At 39.9% G+C, this 15,933-nt stretch overlaps 1 protein-coding gene across 6 annotated transcripts in view; it reads right to left on the reverse strand.

The window, feature by feature from the left end:
• Window positions 1-230: 230 nt before the first annotated feature.
• Window positions 231-15,933, reverse strand: part of eps15l1a (epidermal growth factor receptor pathway substrate 15-like 1a) — a 66,847-nt gene continuing 51,144 nt past the window's right edge. For 5 of the 6 annotated variants that reach the window (XM_078259508.1, XM_078259505.1, XM_078259504.1 and 2 more), the window contains 3 exons: window positions 9,318-9,479; window positions 6,187-6,203; window positions 231-2,639 (listed from right to left, as the gene is read on the reverse strand). In XM_078259508.1, the coding sequence (XP_078115634.1) occupies window positions 2,493-2,639; window positions 6,187-6,203; window positions 9,318-9,479 (326 nt within the window). In that variant the 3' untranslated portion in view covers window positions 231-2,492. Of the gene's footprint in view, window positions 2,640-6,186; window positions 6,204-9,270; window positions 9,480-15,933 lie in introns of all 6 variants that reach the window. The other variant, XM_078259506.1, reaches the window with a different exon arrangement.

Raw genomic sequence — 15,933 nt, forward strand, 5'->3', positions numbered from 1 at the left:
TAAAACAAAGTGGTGGAGGGAGCTAGAGAAAGAACAGAGAGAGAGAGCGGTGCTAATGTTAGATAAAACAAAGCGAGTTCCCTGTACAGGGAGCACCCGGTCATATAATACAAATCACTGTGCTCCGACTCAATTTTTTTTTTTTGTTACAGAAACGAAGGGTCTGGCAAAAAAAGCGCTTGACGTAGGGCGTTTTTCAACTTCAAAAAGACACTCCAAAATGCAGAAAAAAAGTCAGGACTTTTTTTAAAACACGGTTTACTCCACAGGATTATAATGTAAAATAGACGCTAGCAGCTTCAAAAAAGGCACCAAGTGTGAAAATTGCCTTACAATGTCAACAAGCTATGCTTTCACTAAGACAAGTGTAAGACTTCTTTCTTCCACTCATTACAAAGTTAAGGTAATGAAAAATGAGAAAGTCCATATATCATCCCTTAAAGTAACATTTAGGAGAACACATATGCTCCAAGCAGAATCCCACTGCAGGACATGCACGTGACAAAACACTGACTGAAGCATATGATTGGTCATGGACACACGAATACAGACTCGCATATATAAAAACACAACATGATATCTGAAACTACAACAGAGGGACTCTGAGTGAAACAGAAAAGTCTTCAGAAAATAAGTTCTGCTTTGAAGTCCACATGAAATCAAACCCCAGAATCGACTTCAGTCTGTCTCACTCAAACATCAGCCACCATTTCAAGTAAAAGGGACAACTCATCGAGAAATGAGGTGAGTGGTTAAGCCCACGTTGAAACTAAGACTATAGCATTTTTTTTTTAATATTTCCAATTCCCAGCCTTGCACCTGTTTGCAGCCAGTTCCAAACCTTTTCCAAACACTAATAGCGCAACTATGTTCTTTTAAAACTAAAACATGTCAAGACAATACAATAGCAACCAGCTTGTGAAAACTGTGTTAAAATCCTCATTCTTTAAAAAGAAAAACAAGGTCAAATATTGAAAAATGAATTCCCTCATCTTGCCTTTTCATTTGTTGAATGTGGTGTGACATCACAGCATCTGGATCAGAGTACAGCTGTCGAGAGGAGGCATAGTTAGCTCTGGGTATCTATGTACACAGGAGAGAGGGAGAGAGAGTACTGCAGGGCATCACAATACAATCTCACACTCAGGGACAAAGAAAATATATCTGTACAATTTGTTGCTGTTACTTAAAGGATATGTTGACATGAGAGGCTGTTATTTTCACTGTCAGGTCACATTAGAGGGAAACAGTGTAATGGATCTTTATCGGTTTGTTTTTTTGTTCAACGCAGTGGAAGAGCAGTTGCTTTTCCTTCTCTCCCATAATGTGACAAGAGTGAAATATATTTGACTTATGTTGGTTAAAAATTGTCTTTTTTCACACAGGAGGAGCCAGAGAAGGGGAGTGCCTCTCTTTCAAACCTGAAAGAGAAAAACGTGCTAAACTCAGGGCCAGATTAACCCGCTAAGGGTACTCAGGGCAAAAAGCAGGCCCCACTTCACAGCAACGTCTCTACTCCCGTGGCAGACCCTTGTGTGGTATCAAATTAAAAGGAAAACTAATATTTGAAGAAATATCTCTATAACTCAACCGGAGTCGGATGAGAAGCAAAGAAGAAAAGAAAAAAGAAAACTGAGAAAAGAGAGAAAATTGTAAATTGAAAATTCTCAATCCTGAGGACCGTCAAATCCAGTCTTCTCTATACGCCTCTCTATAAACTCAATACTTACGTAACACCTCATTCTGCATTTTCTTACTCGCAAAACAACTCAACACTTAACACTTACACAGTTTATACCTTCAGTAGCTCAGTGATATATCCACGTCACCCCTGTAGATCAGGAAAAAGAAATCCCTTTTAAGAAATACCTTGGCAGTTTGAATTGTAGTGTCATTGTTCTTCACAGCTGCTTGTTGCTACTGATAGCAACAGTTTAGTTAGCATGCCATTCCGCCACATTGTGAGTGAAGCTGGAGAACAAACACAACACGCTGAAATTCAAACTGTTGAGGTGTTCTGTCAGCTAGTCTGCTGAGCCCAGTGAATGGATCACATCACTGTCCAGCCACTATAGTGCATATACACAGTGCATCCGTTTGTTTCCATCAGGCCCCTCTTGCCTCTTCCTCCTCCTCTCCTTTTTCATCCTTCAGTCCTCTGTCTCTTCACGTCAACAGGAGACTTATACAGTAATGAGTTCTCGGCTTCCCTCAGCTTTGTTGTCCTGTTTTTTTAATTTAAATGCAGGGTTAGCGGAGAGACTTGCCTAGAAGTTCTTTCTGTTCCATTCGTTGAGTCATTGCATGTAATTAGTGGAGGTGCAGGACCTGTGTGTGTGTGTGTGTGTGTGTGTGTGTGTGTGTGTGTGTGTGTGTATGAGTTTGTATGAACACTTGAGAATAAGTCCAGTAATGTGCCATGTGTCTGAATATTAGGTGTCAGTCATGTTTTGTCTGCATGTTAGCCCGTCAACGCGTCAGGGGGTTCCAGGTCACGCGTTGGACATCTCGGCCTTGCTGAGGGCGATGGCGAGCTCCAAGTCTTCCTGCTCCTGCTGCCTTAGCCTCTTCAGACGTTCTCGCTCTGCTCGCTCACTCTCTCGCTTCGCCCACTCCAACTGCTGAGCCTCATTCCCAAACTACAGACAGACAGAGAGAGAGAGAGAGAGCGAGAGCTAAAGTGATGCCTTTTTAGATTTTTAAAGATATTTCCATGGTGCCGCCAAATTATTGTTTCGATGGTTTAGAAAAAAAAAATAAGATATGTCTTAAAATATACATTAACATGAATCCTACATATTATTAGTAAAGATATTTTTTTTTATGTACACAACATTGATAATGGGCTGACTGGCCTACAGCTAAGGTAGCCATAAGGTAGCCATCCACAGACACAGATAAGCTTAAGGGCCATTTTACAGTCGCCGCAGCCGAGCTGGCGCGCACCAGGATTTTGAGTGCGCAAGCATAGGGCGCGCACCACTCTATTTTTTTCAGCGGCGCGACAAAGCGGAAACAGGAGGCATGGATGAGTTCGGGGACAACCGGATGCCAGGACTCTCAGAGTGACTGCAAGTCTCTCTTGTAAACTTACTGGGTTAAGATGAGTTCTTTTATGGTGAATGAAAGGCTTGATCTGACAAAGTAGGTCATCGAATCAAATCGAAGCATTGACGGCAATGCTGCTGCCAGTTCTGCAGTTGTTTACCTTTTTCTTCTTCTTCTAGTCCGTAGAAATAGCAAAGTCGGTAGCCTTTCCTCATTAGCACCACCTCTGTTCAGGAGAAGACTGCAACTAGTGTCGCGACCACCACGCACGAGTATAAATAAACTTAGCACAAAAAGTAAGGAAATTTGTTTTTGGTAGATTATTTCTCTGTGGTAACAATGCTTTTTGGCAATAAATCTTATACCGTTGGAAAGCCTGTTTAGTTCCCTTTCAAATGGTGACCCACTTGTAAGGAACATGTATTTGTGGGATGAGCCCATGAAAAATGAGCAAAATCTTCTCTTCCATTGCCAAACAGGTTATTTTGCTGTTTCTATTGACACTTGTTTTGAGCTTCTGGTACCCCCAGGTGCTGCCAATCAGATGCCTGCAACCAGTGGCAATCCCATATCTCCACAGTCTGGGACCGAACTCTATCCTCCAAGATGACAACGCTCGCCCCCACAGGGCGGGGTTTATCAGAGACTACCTCCAGAATGTGGGAGTGGAGAGGATGGAATGGCCTGCCAGCAGTCCTGACCTCAACCCCATTGAACACTTGTGGGATCAGCTTGGGCGTGCTGTTCGTGCCAGAATGACCAACACAACCACGTTGGCTGACTTGCGACAAATGCTGGTTGAAGAATGGGATGCCATCCCACAGCAGTGTGTGACCAGGCTGGTGACCAGCATGAGGAGGAGGTGCCAGGCTGTTGTGGCTGTGTATGGTTCTTCCACACGCTACTGAGGCTCCTGTTTGTGAAATGAATCAATTGTTAAATTGCCAATATGTCTTGTTTCTTCAAACTTCAATCATCCAATCCACCAAACACCAAACGAGTCCATGGCAGAATAAGCTGTTTGGCATTGGCAGAGAAGATTTGGCAAATTTAATAAGGGCAGCACTGCTGCTCATCCCACAAATGCATGCTCCTTACAAATGGGGCACCATTTGAAAGAGAACTAAACAGGCTTTCCAATGGTATAAGATTTATTGCCAAAAAGCATTGTTACCACAGAGAAATAATAAAAAGTAATCTACCAAACACAAATTTCCTTACTTTTTGTGCTAAGTTTAGTTACGGCGCTCCCATGATGTCACATTTGCGTGCGACAGGTCGGCTGCGCAGAGTATACCGCACGTTTAAGGATTTACTGTGCCACATTTTAACATTAAAACTAGGGCTGTCAATCGATTAAAAAATGTAATCTTAAAAATTACATACTCTGTGATTAATTAATCAAAATTAATCGCATACATAATTAACGGTGCCTGAACCGATACTTTTTAAGAAAGTAAAAAAAGAAAAGAAAAAAAAGGGTACTAAACAACAGTCGGTGGCATTAAAGAACGGCTTGTTTATTGCTAAGGCCATAAGGTCAAAATGAAATGATTTAATAATAATGTATGACAATAACAATAACTAATTTCAGTAGTAAATTGCTGTTGAACCATCAGATGGGAAAAGGACATTTACAATAACTTCAAATGCACCACGAGGCTGTAGTTTACCAGTTTCATTGAACGCACCGTCTGTGTGGTTTTTCCGACGGCAGCTGCAGATTCTTACATCCCGGTGTTGAATCCTCTACAGTAAAACACAGTCAAACTTTACACCGTTTAGCGTTAGCTGTCAGCATTGTAACCGTGTTTAATCCAGCTACTAGCTAGCGGTAGGCTAACGTTAGCTGCTGTCGAGTATAGTGTTAACTAGCGTCATGTGCAGCGGTGTTTGTGTTTCAGAGCATCAGAGAGAAGTGCAGACATATCAGTGGCACCAGATTTCGGTAGCCAGGGTTGGCAGGAAGAAGATTTTTACAAGTAAATGTTCCAATTAATGATCCAGGCAGCACATTCTCGTCTCCCTCCTTCATTTTACAGTCCAATGGTGGCTAGAACGGCTCCGGGTCAAACGTCAATATGGAATGGATTAATCTGCGTTATTTTTTTAACGCGTTATTTGTTCTCAGATTAATTAATCGAAATGAACGCGTTATTTTGACAGCCCTAATTAAAACATGATGTATAAGTATATGAATATGCCAAAAGCTTAGTGTTATATGCACCATGAAAAGGTATGTGTAAAGGCTTTAGGCCGCCCTACGTGTTATTGTAGGTCCAGTTTAAATGCATTGTACATTTTGCAGGTTTCAAATTTAAGACTTTTTAACACCTGTTAAAGACCTTTATGAATCAAATTTAAGACCTATATCACGACATTAAAGTACAATGAAATGCAGAGTCACAAAAGTACTTGCAAAGTAAATAAATGTATTCAAATTGAATTAAAGCGACACGGAGAACTAATAATCCGTGTCGCTGTAAATAAATGTATTCAAATTGAATTAAAGCGACACGGAGAAATAATAATCTATACATATACAGCAAATTATATTTGGACTATGGAAAGAAAGAACTACAACGCCACAGCATTAAAACGTATGGAAATTAAGACCTGTTTAAAATTATTTAAGACCTAGAACACAATACTTCAGCGAATTTAAGACTTTTTAAGGCCTACAATTTTGATTGTGAAATTTTAGACTTTTTAAGACCCCGCGGAAACCCTGTTTATACAATATATGTAGTAGGGGGTCCCTGCTCCGTCTCTCTTTCAGCTAAGGGGTCCTTGGCCTAAAAAATGTTGGGGGCCCCTGCTCTAACGTATTATCTGGTGTGTTTTACCGGAAGTTAGAGCAACTAGAGGGGTTAAAGATTGTATGACGCCATTGACAGGCGCCCAAATGACACGCTCTGGGCCCCTGATTACAATTACAGATTTCTCTGGGTTTGAACATAGTCGGAAACATTTGGGATAATGTTAGTACACAACTAAAAAATATATAACATAGGTACAATCCTTTCTTTCTTTTTTTACCAAAACAAATGCTTCGACATACATCTGAAATGCACTGCCTTATGGTCACTCATTAATTGACATCATTTTATGTGCATTTCATTGTGTTCAATCTCTTACCTTGGCTTTGTCAGGTCCTGTCAGAGAGGTGGATTACAGAAGAGAGATATTATAAACCAGAAATCCCTGAACCAGGAGAGTTTACACCATGGCACACAGACTGTGAAGGGATACCTGCAGTTTCTGTTCAGGCCTCTTGTTCACACCATTTGTGTTTAGCTACTTTTATTGAGAGCTTCAATCATGAATTCTTACAATGCTAACAAGCTACTGAAGTTAACACTTGTTGCCAATAAGTGTTACAGATGGGACAATGGACTGTGGTGAAAGAACTGTCAGTGAATCCCTTCACGCAGTGACAAATAGCACTGGGAGCTAAAGGAAAGAGCAGGTAAACATGCAATGTGACATGCAGAGAGTGAGTGACAAAAGATGGGTCTGAGTGATGATATCAGACTGCAGGTGGGAATCTCTAAGCACTTCACGATTGGCTGCGCCGCTGTATGCATATAGGGGGGAGCACTGAAAGTGTGCCTGTAGCAGCATCCTTGGAGTAAATCAACACGCACTTCATCATGTTCTGAATCACTTCACAAATAAATTATACATTTGGTTGCTCATGCTCAGCCATCCTCACCAAAACTTGACAAGTGCTTCAAACGAATGGCCTTTGAATGGCTGTTGAACTGTTGGCTGTTGAACATCTGTTTTAAATGATGTGCTTATTCATTTTTCATAAATAATGATTTCATTTATAGTGAAGCAGTCAGTTTGCATCTGAGGTCCAATTAAAAAAACTGATGGTGAAGCAGAGTCCTGCGCCGCTGTCAGGTTGAGAATAAAGATGTGAGAGGACGCTTGAGAGTGGTGAGAAGACGCAAAACTACAGTAACATAATAATATATAACCTGCATAACAAAAACAGACAGCTACGGAAGAGGATTAGGGCCACATGTAAAAAGAATAATTTGAGTTCTAAATTCAAAGTCAGAATTCTGACTTTAAACTCACACATGTGGCCCTAATCCTCTTCCGTAGACAGCAGAGTATAAGCACTAAGCAACTACCAACAACAAATGGCGAACATAGTAGCACACACACAGCAAGGGCATGCAGGGCAGACAGACTCAAGAGCTGAGAGTTGATTAGTGATACTGCTGCGTCTCATGTCAGAAGGATAAATCGGACTCATAGTTGAACTGAGTAGCACCCGTCAGCCAGAAGCAATGTTCCCTGCTTAGAAAACAGTGAGTATGTACCAAATAACTTACATCTGCCTGACTGAAATCAGTTTTTTTTTTTTTTGTCATTCCCTGAGGGATTGGTGCGAGTTCCTCATCGTTGTTTGCCTATGGGTTACAGCAGGTTTGTGTTTGTTTCCATTTGTGTACTCTCAGAGACTCTACTAGTCCAGACTGACGCTTATGCCAACAGTCTGGGGAAACCCTGACAAACTTATGATATTCTTCGCGCCAAAATAAAAAATTGCGGCTTAAATACCAAACGGCAATTTCTAAAGTGGGTTCAAATGTTGTGTCACAGCGGTGAATTTTAGATCTAGTTTTCCCCTCATTACCAATCATAGTATCTCTTTGTCGGTTGCGGTTAAAAGGAGCTAAACTTGGATACAGTTTTAATGGATTTATTCTTTTGGCCTGTGAAGCACGTTGTGACTCTGTCTGTGATAAGTGCTATATAAATAAACGTACTTTATAGACTACATCAATAGTTGTCCTATAAATACCCTTCACTTCTTTTGGCTGACCTTTAGATATGTCAGTGTTCTAATAACAATGGGTAGTGCTGTGCAATTAGAGAAAGTTTGGGTCTCAAAGTAACTGGGACGACAAGACTCTAGGAACGTGCACAGTTCAGTTTGTGTACGGATTAAAGCTCTTAGCTTATCTGCTGCTGGTGCAGCGTGTGGCTGTGACCCATTTCCCCACAGGGACATTAAACTATATTTGTCTCCAACGTGTTAATAAGTGCGCTTGTGAGGTGAGGTTGTTTGTTATTTTTTTTTTTTTGTCATCTAAGCTTGAATTGGTTTTTTTTTTTTTTTCTTTAACCTTATGACGCATTTCCACTGCATGGTGCGGCACGCCACGGCTTAACTCGACTTGCTTGTAATTGTTCTTTTTTTGGGGTTTTCCATTTGCAAAAGTGTTGGATGGTACCTGCTACATTTTTTTGGTACCACCTCGGCCGAGGTTCTAGCTGAGCCCTATTGTCACATATGATTTGATAAATTTGGCATTGAACTAGGCAAAACGTGAATTTGCATTTTTGTTTGTTTTAGCAATGTTTTTATTCTTTTTTCAGTAATACAATATTACGAATTGGCATTTGTTACCTGTGAGTTTACTGGTGGTGTTTGCAATCACCTTGTATCTACAAAAGGGGAAACTGTGTGCTGAGGGCTATACCGCAAAGAAGGCTGTTTGTGCCGCTACTCGTGGGTTGCTACCCAGCTCTATTTTAACATACTAACAATTTTGATATGTAATAGCCATCTACATAAAAGCTTTTTAACTTTTTGAAAGAAGAGTGCCTTGGATCTTTTTTCTTTTTTGAACGTTTGTGTTCCCTTCCAAAAAGCACCTTCATTATTTGTTTGAACTTCTTTTAATGAATTTTCTGGTTGTCTTATTCTCAGCATATAAGAAAATATTCACAAGTTTAATCAATATTGATAATGAAAACAATTGTGAGTTGCTAATCTGAAAAATGACACCTGATAATGGGCTTTTGCCTTCGCACAACTGGTATTAATAAGCATTCTCCTTATCGCACTTCTGCCCCATAAACTGTCGTACTTGACAACAAACTAGCCTTTTTCACTAATCCAGATAAGCTATCAGATACAGATCGTGTTTTAATAGCAACTGGAAATGAGGTCACTGTACTCAGTAATCAGATTCAAGCCCCCAAAACATGTTAGGACCATACCTTGTTCTAAGGCATATAGTAACGACTGAGATGCTGACTCTGCTACATCCTGTGAGTACTTTCAGCACTCATCAGTCTTTGTAGCATGCTAAAGTCGCTATGACTTAAATCTAGTGACTGTGCTGGTGTCTGTGCAGAGCTGTGTGGCCTGGTCTAGACACTGGCAATTAAACAGTATCACCCATCTCAACTTACAGAACTGAAGTCTGCAAAACCCGAGGTAGAGTCTTTAGAGGCTTTACTTGATGCTGAGGATGGGGCAAAAGGGTCTTTGCCGCTAAACGGGTCTCCCAGGCCTTTTTTACTCTGAAACGGGTCGATGGCTTCGCCGCCAAATGGCTGGAAGGGGTCACATGGTTTGGAAGGGTCAGCTGTGCCAGACATGCTCACTGGTGTACTCTTACCTAGAGAGATAGAAGACAGAGGTAACCATCATCACGGGGACGAGAGTTTTCATATCATAGGGAAGTTTCTCTATTTTTTCCACCATGCCAACAAATGCTTGCAGACTAAAACATGGCATGGACAACCTGTTCAAGTTGCAGTTTACTTGACTTTCCGTTGTCCGGTAATAAAAAACAATGTTGAGGACCGAAAATTCTGATCGTCTGTTAAAATAGGCTACAGTGATTTTCATATCTTTCGTTCTATTAAAAGAAGAAACAATCATGTTTTATTCAGGAAAGTATTATAGGCTACTGTAGTTCAAGTTGCAGCAGGCAGCATTACTGTTAAGCCAGTTTGTTTGCTTAAACTGTAGTTTGTATTGTTTTATTTCCTCTGCCAAGCAAATGGAAAATAGGCCTAATTTAATTCAGATTGGCACTTTAAAATGTTATGTGCATTGATTTAATTGTTTTGGCCTCTCTGCCTGTAGCAAGTAGCCTACATTTAAATACAACTAGTATGAATCAGCATGCCTTGGTGATATTATCCTGTATATAGCCTGCCTATCAATTGTATTTAAACGCAATAAACACAGAAAATATTTGACCGGAATTATTCCCATTTGACCGGTAAAATTCCACCTTACAGGTCACATGACCGGCACCAAAAAAAATCTAAAATCCTATGCATCGTAATTTTATTTTGCGATGGATTCTTTTCCCTAGAATCAATATTTTTTACTAACTGTTTATATGTTACGGCCGACAGCGACTACATCATATCCGTTTCCAGCAAAACAGAGCGAAAGTAGAAATTGCAATTTTGCTTTGTGGTGAGAAACACATGCTGAGAGAAGCATAAAAAAACAAAAATAAACACATATCACAGGCTTCAGGTCTCAAGTATCTCCAGAGGAGGATGTAAAGCATGTATTCGCTGATAGATGAGAGATACCATGACTCATCACTGCAGCTTGTATGAGTAATTCTCACCTTAGTGAACTTTGTTGATAACACAATATCTGATTTGATCCATTCTGGATTAAAAACACACAAACACTATATTTTCTAGTTCTCACAGCTCTGCCCACGCCCTGCTTCACCTCCAGTGTCACCTCAAAGATAGCTACCAGCTTTTGAAAGCCGCACTCAAGTTTCACCTCCACTCAAGTTTCACCTCCACTCAAGTTTCACCTCCACTCAAGTTTTACCTCCACTCGGGCACACCAAAGAAATTTCATTTTGAGTGCCAACACGAATCTTTTAAAAGTGATGTTATGTTATTACTATTATTATTATTATGTGCAGTGCTACATCCTCTGCTAGTATAGGAACAAAAACAAAAAAAAAACCCGCAAAAGACAACAGCCAGAGGACCAAAACCATAAGTGACACCCCATAACCCATGGAACCATTCTCAACGGTTTCCTGGTAAAACGCTTGGTTATGGTTTCTGCCCACATTACCAACCGTTCACCAATTTACCAACTAGACAATTCCACTGATGTTCATGTTCAGAGACCACACCCATTCACATAGTCGACATATACTTATCAATGCTAATATATATTTTACTCCCACATAAGTTGTCAAAGTCAGGATTTATGCATATAAAACTAGGGCTGCAATTAATGATTCATTTTGCTCTCTGTTGATTGATTGTTTTCTTGATTACTTGGTTAATGGTTTGGTCTATAAAATATAAAAAAAAAAAAGTGATAAATGAACATGGCAATTTCCCATACCCAAAAGTGACATCTTGTTTTGTTTGACCAACAGTTAAAAACCCCAACCATATTCAGTTTACAATTATACAAAACATGAAAAGCAGCACAAAGCGATTCAGATCTATATAAAAATGTTTTTGGATCTGTTCTGTGTCAAGAAGGGGGGAAAAATAAGCAATTTTAAGATTATTCTTGAGCTTGGGGATTCATACTTTATGGGTAAGAAATAACCTCAACTGAAGGTGCAGCTTTATCTTGACTTGAAATTAATTTGTCATATTTGAAGATATCTTGCAATGCATTTCAGATGTGCTATCCCTGAATACCAAATAGTTCTGCATTTTCCTGAAAATAACAAAAAGAAAATAATTGTATTATATAATATAAAATGTAAAGACTTTTGTGCTGTAGAACCACAGGTGGATCCACATATGAACAAAAATAGCAACAGTAATCCTAGTAATGGCAGTTTCTGTTATTAATAGGGAGCTAAAGCTGAGCCTGGCAGAGGATCGTGGGAACATTAAAGAGTACATCATGTTGCTTGTATAGGTGTTAAACCACAGGACCAGTCAAACCGTTGACAGACAACATTCACATACGTATTTAGCTGCATTACCAAGATAACTTGGCTGATCGGGGTGAGCAGTTCATTTCACACTCCGCGCTGATCAAAACTGCATGCCTGGCAATCAGTTTTTTCCTCTTTCAGTAAACTGCACACATACACACAAACATACTTGAGAAACCACAATCATGAGCTCCACCCAAGTAAAAATAATCCACATTACTGGCATCTAATTTGAATGACACAGGATTGCACATGCAGTATTTAATCAACTAAAAACAATAAAGCAATGTGCCCTCAATTAAGCCAGTTTACTTGTAGCACTGTCACTGCAGCCGTGACCCATTCACATGTGCAGTAGGTGATGAGAGAAAGTGACGGAGCATGCATATGTATGTGAGAGTGTGTGTGAAGGAGAGTAAGATAGAAAAACATAAAGAAAATAATGGAATATATGAAGAAGAAGATCGTTACATTGGTTAAAATGCTGGCATTCACCCACTGCACACAGCCTGCAGCCTGACCTTCTCTGAACCACTCACCCTTGAAAACACACACACACACACACACACACACACACACACACACACACACACACACACACACACACACACACACACACACATAAAGGGAAGAGAGAGGAAGCAAGTTAGGGTGTGTCAGCAAACAACAGGCCGAGCAAACCACACATCATCGCACTTACAACCTCACCCTCACATGCCTACACACAAACATCAGAGCAGCAGCTTGTGAACAATTATAAAATCAAATCTATAGAAAAAATGTTGATAGCATTAAAATGAATTTAACAGTGTTAACAGTGGAGATAAACCTGACTGACAGCTGCTGGAGTCTGACTGTTTTTGTTGAACAAATGAAAAGACTGGTATCAAAGCTGTAACAGACTCTTCTCTAGTTCCATTTTATAACCACTGAGTCAGCAGTAGTGTAAGTAATTGCAGCAAGTGTGGCCACAGTTTAGGCTGAAATACAGAAAAGAGGATTTTGGGTTATCGTGGTTCACACGCGCTTTCACACCTATAGTTCGGTGCGATTCAGAGGTGAAGTTGCAACATAGTTCCATTCTTCATTTGGCTCGGTTTGCGTTCACATTGCACGTTACACTGTAACAACGCACCAAACACTGTGAACAAATGTCATTCGGTTGAAACTTGCTGACACTTCTAGTCGCTGAAATAATGGAGCAACACCAAATTCATGACGTCTTGGGTTTTCTGCTTTAGTGTTTCTAATATTTTTGAAGGAGGCGAACAATAGGAGCAGCTGACAGAACGCGAGTGAAGGAGAGGGCGGCCCCGAGTAGAGAGAGATGATGATGTGTTGTCACAGATGACGAGCGATGTATGGCCATAATTATGAATCTGAAAGTTATCAATCTTTAAATCATACATAAGTCTGTAAGTTGTGTGCAAGGTTGAAATTGCAGGTTAGTAAATGCACTGTTCCTTGATTCACTTCCCATATTTGGGTCGGACTGCATTCTCACCTAAACTGAGACCCCCGTTTTCAAGTGGACCAGAGTTGTTGGTTGTTCACATCAGAGTTCAAATGAGTTTTCACACCATTCCAAACAAACCGGACTATCCGACGAAACGCTCCAGGGTTTGAAAGCAACCTATGAGCACCAAGTCTCATAGCAACAGTGTTGTGCTGTACCCAAAACATATTTTGCTAAACAAATCCTTTCTGATCATGAAATCCATTCATAAAGACATTTTGGAAATGATCACAAATTGAAGCATTAAATCCAACATTTGCCTTATACTGCATCTTTTAATTATCTATTACCATTCATGTCCATGTCATTAATGTGGGCCAGCAGTTGGACAGCTGGAGCCATACAAAGACACTAAAGCTCATGTGTTATGAGCACTGAAGAGGGAAGTGAGAGAACATTTCTTCAGCTGTGTCCAAATTCTATACTAATCTAATTTCAGGTTGTATTGTGTTCACACTAGATTTTTGAGTGTGCTGTTGATGTACCCTACGTCCCACAATGCAATGTGCTAAGGAAATGGAGGTGCTGCTCATAGTACACAAATGATGGACAGCATCTTTCATTGTAATGAAAAAGCTGCCATGTTTGGATACATCATCCAGTAATAAATATATCAATGTTGTGCACACCTCTATTATCTCAAATGTGTCATGTATCTTTGTTGCTGTCACTCAAACAAACACTAGTGGAGAAGGGAGAGACAATATCTGGTATCAATGGGACCAGTCCAACAACCAACTAAGAGCTATAGCACACCAGAAAACCACATGGTCAGTTTGAGTGATAACCCAGCAGATTTGATGTTTTTGTGTTTTCTGGGACTGCAAATTGTTTAATTTCCTGTACATTCAGGTTAACTTCATTTGATATTTGTCACCACTTAACATCAGGTCAAAATGTTCAGCAGAGACCTCTGTATATAGCTGCACATTAGTCAATGCTGGGAAGTTCTATTTATATAGCACATTTAATCTCATTGTGTTTCACATTAAAATGCATACAGCAATAAGAAGCATGTGTAGAGCATTTTAAAGAAAAATGAAATACAAAAAATGCACCCACACAAAAAGCCCTGCCTCAGCCAACAGACACAAACCACAAATACACACACACACACACACACACACACACACACACACACACACACACACACACACACACACACACACACACACACACACACACACACACACACACACACACACAGTAATACACCACCTTGCAGACACAGAAGCTTATTTCAGGCCTTATGTGAAATGTATTTGCTGTGTTTTCCACCAGTTTCTTCATGAATCTAAACTAACCTTCCAACCTTCTCTCTGAGTAGATTAACAGAATAAAACCTGTGTATATGGCAATGGCAGTGTTGGCTACTATGGTTGAAGAAACAGACAAGTAGAATTACTGCCGTGTGGATTTTTGCTTCTGCCAGCCAGTTAAGTTGAAGTTGAAGCCTATGGCAATTTGGCCTTTGCCATCTTGGTTTTTAGAAACCGGAAGTGACTATTTTTAGACAAGAGGGTGGAGCTGGGGAGGATGATGCTACCAAGCCAGCTTTGTTTGTGGTTGCAATGGTGCTGTGCTAAGCTAAATGCTAAAGAGGAAAGTTGCCAATTTTCAACACTTCTGAAGTGAGTCATCCCACTAAGTTTTACTGGCAAGTAAATGCGGACCTCCTGTTACTGGTGTCATTCATCTGCATGTATGGCACATTACACCGAAAATTCGTCAAACTTTACCTAAAGTTACCAACTACTGCTAGCGCTAGCTAGCGAGGGTTGGTTGGCAAGGTGCTACTAAACTCTTAACAAGACATTTTTAGGAGACCAACATGTTCCAATTAACTTTGATGAAGTAAAACCAGTCCAAACAGTGAGAGGGTCAAAGTTTAAGCCTCTGTCCTGATTGACAGGTCCGCGTGTAGCCACGCCCCTAAAGCATCCCCTGCTTTATCGTCAACTTTACAATAAATGGGACCATAGTTTACTAAATGAACATCATGCTGAATTGAAGAAGACTCGGAACTAGCAATTGAGACCATCAACTCATTATTAAAATGTTTACTAAAGGTAATAAATCAAGTGAGAGGTAGGGTCATTTTCATGCAATCCGGCTTTTTCTTGCAACCAGTGGAGTCGCCCCCTGCTGGAAATTAGATAGAATGCAGGTTAAAAGCACTTCTGCTTTGGCTTCACTTTTCAGACCCAGAAGCTTTGTCTAGAGCTCTAACAATTTAAAATTTTACTGTACAATTAATTGTCTTAGAAAAAATTGCGATTAACAATATAACTGTCTCTGTCAGTCTCTTTCAAATTTAAAAATATTTATGTATTACTTTTTCAAACGAAAAAGTTTTGAATGAATCCCAGGATACATCTTTTGTTATATATCACTGTTACGTGACCCAGATAATATAATAACTACTATAAAAACTAATACACAGCCTATGACGTAAATCACGCCTCTTTATTATCATAAAAACATTTTTTTTTTTTTTTTAAATGAACATAAAACTGGATTACCATCAACGGTCATAGCCCTTGGGACCTTAGCTAATGTTAGCAATTAACTGCGGCTGAAACGGCTGATTATGTAAAAAGAAAATTGCGATTAGACAATTATGTAATAATTGTTACAGGCCTAGTTACGTCCATTATC

Source organism: Sander vitreus, chromosome 9, assembly GCF_031162955.1.
Source record: "Sander vitreus isolate 19-12246 chromosome 9, sanVit1, whole genome shotgun sequence".
Classification (NCBI taxonomy): domain Eukaryota; kingdom Metazoa; phylum Chordata; class Actinopteri; order Perciformes; family Percidae; genus Sander; species Sander vitreus.